Source organism: Cuculus canorus, chromosome 34, assembly GCF_017976375.1.
Source record: "Cuculus canorus isolate bCucCan1 chromosome 34, bCucCan1.pri, whole genome shotgun sequence".
In the NCBI taxonomy this organism is placed as follows: domain Eukaryota; kingdom Metazoa; phylum Chordata; class Aves; order Cuculiformes; family Cuculidae; genus Cuculus; species Cuculus canorus.
In genome coordinates this window covers 272,481-285,939 of record NC_071434.1, presented here as the reverse complement: position 1 = coordinate 285,939, position 13,459 = coordinate 272,481, and the positions used below count along the sequence as shown (strand labels likewise).

At 63.0% G+C, this 13,459-nt stretch overlaps 2 protein-coding genes across 2 annotated transcripts; one reads left to right on the top strand and one right to left on the bottom strand.

Moving 5' to 3' along the window:
- Nucleotides 1-227: 227 nt before the first annotated feature.
- On the top strand, nucleotides 228-9,367 carry RCE1 (Ras converting CAAX endopeptidase 1). The gene is made up of 9 exons (XM_054052494.1): nucleotides 228-406; nucleotides 1,813-1,915; nucleotides 2,018-2,101; nucleotides 2,175-2,253; nucleotides 3,654-3,821; nucleotides 3,899-3,970; nucleotides 5,722-5,784; nucleotides 9,021-9,268; nucleotides 9,340-9,367. Exons 1-8 carry the CDS (start codon nucleotides 264-266, stop codon nucleotides 9,233-9,235), a joined length of 927 nt encoding a protein of 308 aa, XP_053908469.1. The 5' UTR covers nucleotides 228-263; the 3' UTR covers nucleotides 9,236-9,268; nucleotides 9,340-9,367.
- An 836-nt stretch (nucleotides 9,368-10,203) lies between these two features.
- Nucleotides 10,204-11,972, bottom strand: ZBTB3 (zinc finger and BTB domain containing 3). Its single transcript, XM_054052493.1, has one exon. The coding sequence runs from the start codon at nucleotides 11,913-11,915 to the stop codon at nucleotides 10,653-10,655; it is 1,263 nt and encodes a 420-aa protein (XP_053908468.1). The 5' UTR covers nucleotides 11,916-11,972; the 3' UTR covers nucleotides 10,204-10,652.
- Nucleotides 11,973-13,459: the final 1,487 nt, after the last annotated feature.

The following is a 13,459-nucleotide window of genomic DNA, read 5'->3' as shown; positions in this document are numbered from 1 at the left end:
GTTGGTCCCGCCCCATAGCCGCATGGCCCCGCCCCTTTACCTGCCTCAGCCAATGGCCCCGCGCCTTCCCCGCACGGCCCCGCCCCTTTCTCCATCCCAGTACTTGGCACCGCCCCTTTTCCAGGGAGCGGCCCCTCCCTTGTCCTTCCCCGCCCATTTTCCCCCTACCCCAACTATTGTCCCCGCCCCTTCCCGTGGGGCTCCGCCCCCTTCCCGCGCCCCAGCCCGCGGCCCCGCCCCTCGGCCGCGGCCCCGCCCCCGCGATGGCGGCGCCCGCTCCCGGGCCGGCTCCGGTGCCGGTGGCGGCGGGGGGGGGCGCCCCGTGCTGGGCCGCCGTGCTCGGCTGCCTCGGCCTGGCCTGCGGCTACGTGGGCAGCCTCTACGTGTGGGGCCGCACCCTGCCGCGGTACGGGGGGGGGAACCGGGGACCGGGGCGGGAACGGGAACCGGGGGGCGGCGGGGGGACTGGGAGGACTGAGGGGAAACGGGGGGAACTGGGAGTACTGGGGGGAACAGGGAACTGAGGGGACTGGAGGGCTCTGGGAGGACTGGGGGGAACTGGGAGGGCTGGAAGCAACTGGGAGAACTGGGAACTGGGGGGGCTGGAGGGGACTGGGAGGACGGGGGAACTGGGAGAACTGGGGAGAACTGGGGGGGCTGGAAGCAACTGGGGGGAACTGGGAACTGGGGGGGCTGGAGGGGACTGGGAGAACTGGGGGGAACTGGGAACTGGGGGGGCTGGGAGAACTGGGAGGAACTGGGAACTGGGGGGGCTGGAGGGGACTGGGGGGAACTGGGGGGAACTGGCGGGGCTGGAGGGGACTGGGAGAACTGGGGGGAAATGGGAGGACTGGGGGGAACTGGGAACTGGGGGGGCTGGAGGGCACTGGGAGGACTGGGGGAACTGGGAGGACTGGAAGCAGCTGGGAGGACTGGGGGGAACTGGGAACTGAGGGGGCTGGAGGGCACTGGGAGGACTGGGGGGAACTGGAAGGACTGGAGGGAACTGGGAGGACTGGGGGGAACTGGGAACTGAGGGGACTGGAGGGTACTGGGAGGACTGGGGGGAACTGGGAGGACTGGGGGGAACTGGGAGGACTGGGGGGAACTGGGAACTGAGGGGGCTGGAGGGCACTGGGAGGACTGGAGGGGACTGGGAGGACTGGGGGGAACTGGGAACTGAGGGGGCTGGAGGGCACTGGAAGGACTGGGGGGAACTGGGAGGACTGGGGGGAACTGGGAACTGAGGGGGCTGGAAGGGACTGGGAGGACTGGGGGAACTGGGAGGACTGGAAGCAGCTGGGAGGACTGGGGGGAACTGGGAACTGGCGGGGCTGGAGGGCACTGGGAGGACTGGGGGGCACCATGAATCGGGGGGAACTGGGAGGACTGGGGGGAACTGGGAACTGAGGGGGGTCTATAGGGGGAATATCGGGAGTTCTACAGGGGATTGGGGGTACTTGGGGGGTCTATAGGGTACTTAGGGGGGTCTATGGGGCAACATTGGGGGTCTATAGGGTATTGGGGTACTTGGGGGGGTCTATAGGGTATTGGGGGTACTGGGGGGGGTCTATAGGGTATTTGGGGGGTCCATAGGGTATGATGGGGCTCTGGGGCGCTTCGAGAGGCCTTGAGAGTTGTCTATAGGGGGTACTTGGGGGGGTTTATAGGGTATTGGGGGGCAAACTCGGGGGTCTATAGGGTATTAGGGGTACTTGGGGGGTCTGTAGGGTACTGAGGGGGTGCCTATAGGGTCCGGGGGGGGCGGTGGATTTGGGGGAGCCCCTCCTGACACCCCGTTCCCCCCGACAGGGACCACCCGTCGGTGATCAAGCGCCGCTTCACCAGCGTCCTGGTGGTCTCGGGGCTCTCTCCGTTCCTCGTTTGGCTCTGGAAAGAGCTCACGGGCATCCGGGTGAGCCTGGAGTTGGGGTGCAGGGGGGGGGGGACCCCCAAATTTAGAAGTGGGGAGAACTGATCTCCCCCTTTTCTCCTCTTTTTTTCTCCTTCCCCGCAGCCGGAGACGCCGCTGGCGACGCTCTTGGGGCTGCGGCTGGAAGGGTTGGTGCCGGCGACGCTGCTGCCGCTGCTGCTCACCATGGTGGGTTCTGGGGGGAACGAGAGGTTTTGGGGGACCCCTTTGACACCCCCTGACCTCCCTCTTGAACCCCCAGATCCTCTTCTTGGGGCCCCTCATCCAACTGTCCATGGATTGTCCCTGGCGGTGGCTCGACGGCATCCGCGTGGCTTTGGGTACGGAGATAAAGAAGAGGGGAGCGTTGAGTTTTGGGGTGAAAGCTGTTGGATTTGGGAGATCCGGGAAGGGGTTTGGAGGTGGAAGGGTTGGGATTTTGGGGAGAAACCTCTTGGATTTGGGGATTCTGGAGCCGGGAGTTGGGATTTTGGGGTGGCAGAGTTGAGGTTTTGGGGTGAAACCTCTTGGATTTGGGAATCCTGGAGCTGAGAGTTGGGATTTTGGGGTGAAACCTCTTGGATTTGGGGATCCTGGAGCTGAGAGTTGAGATTTTGGGGTGGCGGAGTTGAGTTTTTGGGGTGAAACCTCTTGGATTTGGGGATTCTGGAGCTGGGAGTTGAGATTTTGGGAAGAAACCTCTTGGATTTGGGGATCCTGGAGCTGAGAGTTGAGATTTTGGGGTGGCAGAGTTGAGTTTTTGGGGTGAAACCTCTTGGATTTGGGGATTCTGGAGCTGGGAGTTGGGATTTTGGGGTGGCAGAGTTGAGTTTTTGGGGTGAAACCTCTTGGGTTTGAGGATCTCAAGTTGTGGAGTCGTTTTTTTTGGTGGCAGAGTTGAGTTTTTGGGGTAAAACCTCTTGGATTTGGGAATCCTGGAGCTGGGAGTTGAGATTTTGGGGTGAAATCTCTTGGATTTGGGGATCCTGGAGCTGAGAGTTGAGATTTTGGGGTGAAACCTCTTGGATTTGGGGATTCTGGAGCTGAGAGTTGGGATTTTGGGGTGAAACCTCTTGGATTTGAGGATCCTGGAGCTGAGAGTTGAGTTTTTGGGGTGAAACCTCTTGGATTTGGGGATTCTGGAGCTGAGAGTTGGAATTTTGGGGTGAAACCTCTTGGATTTGGGAATCCTGGAGCTGGGAGTTGGGATTTTGGTGTGGCAGAGTTGAGTTTTTGGGGTGAAACCTCTTGGATTTGGGAATCCTGGAGCTGGGAGTTGGGATTTTGGGGTGGCAGAGTTGAGATTTTGGGGAGAAACCTCTTGGATTTGGGGATCCTGGAGCTGAGAGTTGAGTTTTTGGGGTGAAACCTCTTGGATTTGGGAATTCTGGAGCTGGGAGTTGGGATTTTGGGGTGGCAGCGTTGAGTTTTTGGGGCGAAACCTCTTGGATTTGGGAATCCTGGAGCTGGCAGTTGAGTTTTTGTCCTAACAGAGTTGATTTTCTGGCGGAAAACCTCTTGGATTTAGGGATCGTGGTGTGGGGCGTTGAGTTTTTGGGGCGAAATCTCTTGGATTTGGGGAATCCAGAGCAAGATGGCAGCTTTGGAGCTGCTGCAGTTGAGCTTTTGAGGAGAAACCTCTTGGATTTGGAGCAGGGCGGTAGGATTGGGCTATAGCCGAGCTGGATTTTGGGATCCTGGCTGTTGGATCTTGGGGTGCCCCTCTCCCTTTCTATTCCAGATCCCCGTTTCTGGGCGCTGTGCGTCGCCGACGTCCGCTGGCTCCGGAACCAGGTGGTGGCTCCGTTGACCGAGGAGCTGGTTTTCCGCGCCTGCATGTTGCCCATGCTCGTGCCGTGCACCGGCCCCGGCCCCGCCGTGCTCGCCTGCCCCCTCTTCTTCGGCGTCGGTGAGTGGGGAGCTCCCCAAAACCCCCCCAGCACCCCAAAATCCTTCCCTTGATGAGCTTTTTCCTACCCCTTCCAGCCCATTTCCACCACGTTATCGAACAGCTCCGGTTCCGGCAAGGTTCGATCGGCAGCATCTTCATGGCAGCAGGTACGAATTGGGGGGGATTTGGGGGGGCGCTGGGGGGGGGGGGGATTTGGGGTGTCTGAGGGGGATTTGGGGGGTCTAAGGGGGGATTTGGGGTGTCTAGGGGGCAGGTTTGGTGGGTCTAGGGGGTATCCGGGGCATCTAGGGGGGGATTTGGGGGGGTCTAGGTGGGGATTTGGGGGGTCTAGGTGGGGATTTGGGGTGCCTAGGGGGGATTTGGGGTGTCTGAGGGGTATTTGGGGGGTCTAGGGGGGGATTTGGGGTGCCTGGGGGCAGGTTTGGTGGGTCTAGGGGGTATCTGGGGCATCTAGGGGGGGATCTGAGCGGGATTTGGGGTGCCTAGGGGGTATTTGGGGGGGTCTAGGGGGGGATTTGGGGTGGCTGGGGCGTATCTGGGGTGCCTAGGGGGTATTTGGGGGGTCTAGGGGGTATTTGGGGGGTCTAGGGGGGGATTTGGGGTGTCTAGGGGGGGATTTGGGGTGCCTGGGGGCAGGTTTGGTGGGTCTAGGGGGTATCTGGGGCATCTAGGGGGGGATCTGAGGGGGATTTGGGGGGTCTAGGGGGGTATTTGGGGGGTCTAGGTGAGGATTTGGGGTGCCTGGGGCGTATCTGGGGTGCCTAGGGGGTATTTGGGGGGGATTTGGGGTGTCTAGGGGGGGATTTGGGGTGCCTGGGGGCAGGTTTGGTGGGTCTAGGGGGTATCCGGGGCATCTAGGGGGGGATTTGGGGGGTCTAGGTGAGGATTTGGGGTGCCTGGGGCGTATCTGGGGTGCCTAGGGGGTATTTGGGAGGGATTTGGGGTGTCTAGGGGGGGATTTGGGGTGCCTGGGGGCAGGTTTGATGGGTCTAGGGGGTATCCGGGGCATCTAGGGGGGGATCTGAGGGGGATTTCGGGGGTCTAGGTGGGGATTTGGGGGGGTCTAGGGGGGATTTGGGGTGCCTAGGGGGTATTTGGGGGGGGTCTAGGGGGGATTTGGGGTGCCTAGGGGGGATTTGGGGGGTCTAGGGGGTATCTGGGGGCGTCTAGGTGGGGATTTGGGGTGCCTAGGTGGGATTTGGGGGGTCTAGAGGGGGATTTGGGGTGCCTAGGGGGGATTTGGGGTGCCTATGGGGTATTTGGGGGGGTCTAGGTGGGGATTTGGGGTGCCTAGGGGTATTTGGGGGACCTAGGGGGGGATTTGGGGTGCCTATGGGGTATTTGGGGGGGTCTAGGGGGGGATTTGGGGTGCCTAGGGGGGATTTGGGGGGGTCTAGGGGGGGATTTGGGGTGCCTAGGGGGTTTTTGGGGGGGTCTACAGAGGAATCTGGGGTGCCTGGGGGCAGATTTGGGGGTGCCTGGGGCAAATTCGAGGTGACAGAGGGGTGGATTTGGGGGTGCTCAGGGCAATTTGGGGTGTCTGGGGGGGATATAGGGCATTTAGGAGGGGATTTGGGGGGGCCTGGGGGCAGATTTGGGGGTGCTTAAGGCAATTTGGGGTGTCTTGGGGGGATATAGGGCATTTAGGAGGGGATTTGGGGGGCCTGGGGGCAGATTTGGGGGTGCTTAAGGCAATTTGGGGTGTCTTGGGGGATACTTGGGGGGTCTGGGGGGGGTCTGAGGGCAGATTTGGGCATTCCGGGGGGTGCATTGGGGGTTTCAGGGTGGATTTGGGGGTGACTTTGGGGTGCCGGGGGGGGGTGGGGATGGGGGGGTGTCCCCAATTGTAGGGGGGTGGGATTTGGGGTGCCCTGACCCCCCACTTTTGCCCCCGCAGCGTTCCAGTTCTCCTACACTGCGCTCTTCGGCGCTTACACCGCCTTCATCTTCCTCCGCACAGGTGGGGGTACAGGGCCCCCCCAAAACCCCTCTGGGACCCCCTCAGGGCCCCCCCAAAAAACCCCTCTGGGACCCCCTCAGGGCCCCCCAAAACACCCCTCTGGGACCCCCTCAGGGCCCCCCCAAAAAACCCCTCTGGGACCCCCTCAGGACCCCCCAAAACACCCCTCTGGGACCCCCTCAGGGCCCCCCAAAACACCCCTCTGGGACCCCCTCAGGGCCCCCCCAAAAAACCCCTCTGGGACCTCCTCAGGGCCCCCCCAAAAAACCCCTCTGGGACCCCCTCAGGGCCCCCCAAAACACCCCTCTGGGACCCCCTCAGGACCCCCCAAAACCCTTCGGGACCCACTTGGGACCCCTCAAATCCCTCTGGGGTCCCCCAAAACCCCTCTGGGACCCCCTCAGGACCCCCTAAAACCCTTCAGGACCCCCTTGGGACCCCTCAAATCCCTCTGGGATCCCCCAAAAACCCCTCTGGGACCCCCTCAGGACCCCCCAAAACCCTTTGGAACCCACTTGGGACCCCTCAAACCCCTCTGGGGTCCCCCAAAACCCTTCTGGGACCCCCTTAGGACCCCCCAAAACCCTTCGGGACCCACTTGGGACCCCTCAAATCCCTCTGGGATCCCCCAAAACCTCTCTGGGACCCCCTTGGGACCCCCCAAAACCCTTCGGGACCCACTTGGGACCCCTCAAACCCCTCTGGGATCCCCCAAAACCTCTCTGGGACCCCCTCAGGACCCCCCAAAACCCTTTGGAACCCACTTGGGACCCCTCAAACCCCTCTGGGGTCCCCCAAACCCCTCAGGACCCCCCCCAGGGGCACCCCAAGATTAAGGGGGGGCTGAGGGAGGTTTGGGGGGCGCTGAGGTCTGACCTGACCGCGCTCCATTCCCTCTGTGTCCGTCTGTCTGTCCCCTTACCCCCCCCCCATGTTTGTCTGTCCCCCAAAACCCCATCTGCTGCGTCTGTGTCCCCTTGTCCGTCTGTCTGTCCCTCTGTCCATGTCCCTTCATGTCCCCCTCTGTCCCCATCCCCCCGTGTCCGTCTGTCTGTCCCTCTGTCCATGTCCCTTCATGTCCCCCTCTGTCCCCATCCCCCCGTGTCTGTCTGTCTGTCCCTTGTCCGTCTGTCCACGACCCTCTGTTCCCTGTGTCCTTGTCACCCCGTGTCTGTCTGTCTTTCTGTCCCCCTCTGTCCCTGTTTCTCTGTCCCCACATCTCTCTGTCCGTCTGTCCATGCCCCTCTGTCCCTGTGTCTCGGTCATCCCATATCTGTCTGTCCCCCATGTCCCTCTGTCCATGTCTCTCTGTCCCCTCTGTCCTTGTCCCCCCATGTCTGTCTGTCTGTCCCCATGTCCCCCTCTGTCCCCATGTCCCCCTCTGTCCCTGTGTCCCTCTGTCCCTGTCCTCCACGTCTGTCTGTCCCCACGTCTGTCTGTCCCCATGTCTCCCTCTGTCCCCATGTCCCTCTGTCCCTGTCCCCGTGTCTGTCCGTCTGTCCCCACGTCCCTCTGTCCCGTCTCCCCGTCCCCTCATGTCCGTCCGTCCGTGTCCGTCTGTCCCCATGTCCCCCTCTGTCCCCGTCCCCCCATCTGTCTGTCTGTCCATCCGTGTCTGTCTGTCCATCCGTGTCCGTCTGTCCCCACATCCCCCCCTCCATCTCCCCATGCCCCCCCCTCCCCAATCCCCTTTACCCCTATTCCTCCCCGTGTCCATCTGTCTCTGTGTCCGTCTGTCCCCGTGTCCCCCTCTGTCCCCGTCCCCCCATCTGTCCGTCTGTCCCCTCGTGTCCGTCTGTCCCCACATCCCCCCCTCCATCTCTCCATGCCCCCCTCCCCTTCTCCCCAATCCCCTTTACCCCTATTCCCCCCCCCCCATCTCCATCCATCCATCCATGTCCATCCGTCCCCGTCCGTGTCCGTCTGTCCCTGTCTGTCCCCATGTCCCCCTCTGTCCCCGTCCCCCATCTGTCCGTCTGTCCATCCGTGTCCGTCTGTCCCCACATCCCCTCCTCCATCTCTCCATGCCCCCTCCCCTTCTCCCCAATCCCCTTTACCCCTATTCCACCCCCCCCATCTCCATCCATCCATCCATGTCCGTCCATGTCCGTCTGTCCATCCGTCTGTGTCCGTCTGTCCGTCCGTCCGTGTCCGTCTGTCCGTCCATCCGTGTCCGTCTGTCCCCACACCCCCTCCTCCATCTCTCCATGCCCCCTCCCCTTCTCCCCAATCCCCTTTACCCCTATTCCCCCCCCCGTGTCCATCCATCCATCCGTCCCCGTCCGTGTCCGTCTGTCCCCGTTTCCCTCTGTCCCCGTCCCCCCATCTGTCTGTCTGTCCATCCGTGTCCGTCTGTCCCCACATCCCCTCCTCCATCTCTCCATGCCCCCTCCCCTCTCCCCAATCCCCTTTACTCCTATTCCCCCCCCGTGTCCATCCATCCATCCGTCCCCGTCCGTGTCCGTCTGTCCCCGTGTCCCTCTGTCCCCGTCCCCCCATCTGTCTGTCTGTCTGTCCATCCGTGTCCATCTGTCCCCACATCCCCCCCTCCATCTCTCCATGCCCCCCTCCCCTCCCCAATCCCCTTTACCCCTATTCCCCCCCGTGTCCGTCTGTCCCTGTCTGTCCCCATGTCCCCCTCTGTCCCCGTCCCCCCATCTGTCTGTCTGTCCCCCTCTGTCCCCTCGTGTCCGTCTGTCCCCACATCCCCTCCTCCATCTCTCCATGCCCCCCTCCCCTTCTCCCCAATCCCCTTTACCCCTATTCCCCCCCTCCCCATCTCCATCCATCCATGTCCATCCGTCCCCGTCCATGTCCGTCTGTCCCCGTGTCCCTCTGTCCCCGTCCCCCCATCTGTCTGTCTGTCCCTCCCCTCGTGTCCGTCTGTCCCCCCATCCCCTCCTCCATCTCTCCATGCCCCCTCCCCTTCTCCCTAATCCCCTTTACCCCTATTCCCCCCCCTCCCCATCTCCATCCATCCATCCATGTCCATCCGTCCCGGTCTGTCCGTCCGTCTGTGTCCGTCTGTCTGTCTGTCCGTATCCGTCTGTCCATCCATGTCCGTCTGTCCCCACATCCCCTCCTCCATCTCTCCATGCCCCCCCCCCTCTCCCCAATCCCCTTTACCCCTATTCCCCCTCCTCCCCATCTCCGTCCATCCGTGTCCGTCCGTCCCCGCCCGTGTCCGTCCGTCCCGGTCCGTCCGTCTGTCCCGGTGTCCGTGGGTCCGTCCGCAGGGCACCTGGCGGGCCCGGTGCTGTGCCACTCGCTGTGTAACGGGTTGGGGTTCCCGGCGTTGGGGGCGGCGTGGGGGCACCGCCGCCGCCGGGCGCTGCTGCCGTGTTACGCCCTGGGAGCGCTGCTCTTCGCGCTGCTGCTGCGGCCGCTCACCGAACCCCGATTCTTCGGGGGGGGCCCCCCGGCCTGCGCCCACGGGCCGCGCTGCTCCTGACAGCCCCCCCAAATCCACAGAACCACCCCAAAACCACACAGCCACCCCAAAACCCCAGAGCCACCCCAGAGCCCCCCCAAAACCGACCATGGACCCCCCCAAAATCCACAGACCCACCCCAAAACCCCAGAGCCACCCCCAGAGCCCCTCCAAACCCCACAGCCGCCCCCAAAACCAACCACGGGACCCCTAAAACCCACAGCCACCCCCAAACCGACCATGGACCCCCCCTAAACTCCACAGACCCCCCCAAACCACACAGCCCCCCCCCAAACCAACCATGGACCCCCCCCATTCCCCCACAGCCCCCCCCAAACCGACCATGAACCCCCCAGTTCCCCCACAGCCCCCCCCAAACCGACCATGGACCCCCCCAGTTCCCACACAGCCCCCCAAAACTGACCATGGACCCCCCCCAACCCAACCATGGACCCCCCAGTTCCCCCACAGCCCCCCCAAAACCGACCATGGACCCCCCCCCAAACTCCACAGCCCCCCCAAACCGCCCATGGACCCTCCCATTCCCCCCCCCAACCCAACCACAGCCCCCCCCAAAGTCTCCCCCCCCCCCATGAACCCCACAGCCCCCCCCCCAAACCCCCCCCAACTGCTCCTGACACCCCCAAACCCCCCAGCTCAGCCCCCCCCCCATTCTCCCCTCAGGGTCCCCCCCAAATCTCCCCCCCCGCCCCCCCCTTTTTTGTAGGCGCGGACACAGAGCTCTATTTTTGTGATTAAAGTGTTGAAAGCCTCTGCGGAGGGGTCTGAACTGGGAGAACTGGGATGGACTGGGAGGGAGTAGAACAGGACTGGGATGAAGCGGGAGGGGATTGGGACAGACTGGGTCAAACTGGGAGGGAGTGGTGAGAGGGGACACACACACTGGGATGGGTCTGGGAGGCACTGGAAGGGGACTGGGATGGAGAGGGACAGACTGGGCCAAACTGGGAGACACTGGGAGGGGACTGGAATGAATGGGGACAGACTGGGGTAGGGCTGGGAGGCACTGGGAGGGGCTTTAAGGAGACTGGGATGGACTGGGAGGCACTGGGATGGACTGGGAGGCACTGGGCAGGAGCAGGAGAGGCTGGGACTGGGCTGGACTGGGATTTACTGGGATTCAGCACTGGGGCTGCTCCACCCCCCCACCCCGGAAATAAGGGCCCGAGTGGGCGTGGCCTCACTGCCACTCACGTGACCTCCGGCCACCCGCTCCGCCCCCCTCCCCACCCGTTGCTTCCCCCGGGTCCTGCCGCCCGCCGGTCTCGTTGCTCTCCCGGGTCCTGACGCCCGCCGGTTTCATTGCTTCCCCCGGGTCCTGCCGCCCGCCGGTCCCGTTGCTTCCCCCGGGTCCTGCCGCCCGCCGGTCCCGTTTCTCTCCCGATTCCCCCCCCCCCCACCCGCCGCACTCCCCGGTTTAGGGCGGGTTCTCGCAGTCGCGCTCGTGCTCGACGTGGGCCCCGCCGCGCGTGGGAGCCCCGTGGCTGTGGGCTTTGCGGATATGGCGGTAGAGGTCCCCGGATTGGGTGTAGCTGCGCAGGCAGTGGCGACACTCGTAGGGGCGCTCCCGCGTGTGCACGGTGGCGTGACGCCGCAGCGTGTAAGAGCACGAGAACGTCTTCCCGCACGTGGGACACGTCGGAGCCTCCTCGGTGAAAAGCCCAAAGCCGCCGCGCCCTTCCAGCGGCGGCAGGAACAGCGGCTCCCGCAATGCCGGCAGCCCGAATGCCAACGGCTCCCTCGACGCCTCCGGGAACGCCGTGGGGCGCGACGGCCCGGGGAAGATTCCAGCAGGACGGCGAGCGTTCGCTTCCGGCTCTTCATCCGAGATGACGATGGCTTCCACCTTAACGGCGGCGGGGAGCAACCCCCCGGCTGCGGCAGGAGCCCACGGCGTGGCGCAGAGCCCACCCGGAGTGCCGGCGGCTGCTTCCGTCGAGCTGCTGGGAAGAGGGATCTCCGCGGGTGCCGCACGCGGCCAATCCCCCTCCATGCCGGGCTGCGTGGTGTCGGCTACATCCACGCGCGGCACCGGCGGCTCCGGAGGGAGCGCATCCTGCTCCTCACCGCCGAATTGTGGAGCCGGTGCGGGGAGAGCGAGGACGGGGCCAGCGGCGCTGGGCGGGTGCGGTTGCGGCGGTGCGGGGCTGCTCGGGGGTTCCCCTTCTTCCCGTTTGGTGCTGTCGGCTTCGGCCGGCGCTCGCGCTTGCAGCTTCTTCTTGCAGAGCTTGACCACGTCGTTCATGTGGAGGTAACTGGCGGCGGCCAAGACGTCCTCGAGCGGCGTCGCCGCCAGCGCCAACCTCCCCTCGTACATAAACTCCAGCAGCAGCCCGAAAGCCGGCGGCGTCACGATCTCGCTGTTGAGGCACACCAGGTCCCCTTTGTCCAAGCGTTCGGCGTAGCACATGTGGAAGAAGGCGCTGCAGGCGGCCAGGACGGCGCGGTGAGCAGGGAACGGCGCGCTGCCCACCAGCACCGTGCAGTCGCACAGGAAACCTTGGGCGCGTTGATCCCGCAGGCTGCGCAGGAGCTGACGGCTGTGCTCCGGGAATTCCATGCTGGCGGCGCGGAGCTGCCGGATGGACGGCCTATGGGGTGGGACAGAAGGGGGGGTGAAAAGAGCGGGGCAGAGCTGTTCAGCGACGCTCGGGACCCATTTGGTCGCGTTGGGATCCATTCACCCCTATTCTGCCCTGTTTGGGCCCAATTTGAGCCCCATTCTGCCCTGTTTAGCCCCATTCTGCCCTGTTTGGGCCCAATTCGAGCCCCATTCTGCTCTGTTTGGCTCCATTTGGACCCCATTCTGCCCCGTTTGGGCCCAATTTGAGCCCCATTCTGCTCTGTTTAGCCCCATTTGGACTCCATTCACCCCCGTTCTGCCCTCTTTGGGCCCAATTTGAGCCCCATTCTGCTCTGTTTAGCCCCATTTGGACCCCATTCTGCTCTGTTTGGCCCAATTTGAGCCCCATTCTGCCCTGTTTAGCCCCATTTGGACCCCATTCTGCCCTGTTTGGCCCCTTTGGAGATCCACTTGGCCCCATCTGGACCCCATTCTGCTCTGTTTGGGCCCAATTAGAGCCCCATTCTGCCCTGTTTGGCCCCATTTGGACCCAATTCTGCCCTGTTTGGGCCCAATTTGAGCCCCATTCCGCTCTGTTTGGCTCCATTTGGACCCTGTTCTGCCCCGTTTGGGCCCAATTTGAGCCCCATTCTGCTCTGTTTAGCCCCATTTGGACCCCATTCTGCCCTGTTTAGCCCCATTTGGACCCCATTCTGCTCTGTTTGGCTCCATTTGGACCCCATTCTGCCCCGTTTGGGCCCAATTTGAGCCCCATTCTGCCCTGTTTAGCCCCATTTGGACCCCATTCTGCCCTGTTTGGGCCCAATTTGAGCCCCATTCTGCCCTGTTTGGCCCCATTTGAACCCCATTCTGCTCCATTCACCCCCGTTCTGCCCTGTTTGGGCCCAATTTGAGCCCCATTCTGCCCTGTTTCGCCCCATTTGGACCCCATTCTGCTCCATTCACCCCCGTTCTGCCCTGTTTGGGCCCAATTTGAGCCCCATTCTGCCCTGTTTGGCCCCATTTGAACCCCATTCTGCTCCATTCACTCCCGTTCTGCCCTGTTTGGGCCCAATTTGAGCCCCATTCTGCCCTGTTTGGGCCCATTTCGACCCCATTCTGCTCCATTCACCCCCATTCTGCCCTGTTTGGGCCCAATTTGAGCCCCATTCTGCCCTGTTTAGCCCCATTTGGACCCCATTCTGCTCCATTCACCCCCATTCTGCCCTGTTTGGGCCCAATTTGAGTCCCATTCTGCCCTGTTTAGCCCCATTTGGACCCCATTCTGCCCTGTTTGGCCCCATTTGGACCCCATTCTGCTCCATTCACCCCCGTTCTGCTCTGTTTGGGGCTCCATTCACCATTCCTCCTCATTCAGGACCTGTTCAGACCCCTTCCCCGCCCCGGTTCATCCCCGTTTAACTCCATTTGGGCCCAATCCTCCCAGCTCATCCCCATTCTGCCCCATTCAGCCCCAGTTTGTTCCCATTTCGGACCCGTTCAGCTCCACTGGTGCCCATTCCCTCCCTCCCTTCTGCTGTTCATCCTTGGTTTTCCCCATTTGGGGCCCTTTCCCCCCCAGTTCATCACCGTTCCGCCCCATTCGGGTCCCATTCTGCCCCGTTTATCCTCGTTCATCCCCATTTCGGCCCCTTTTGGGT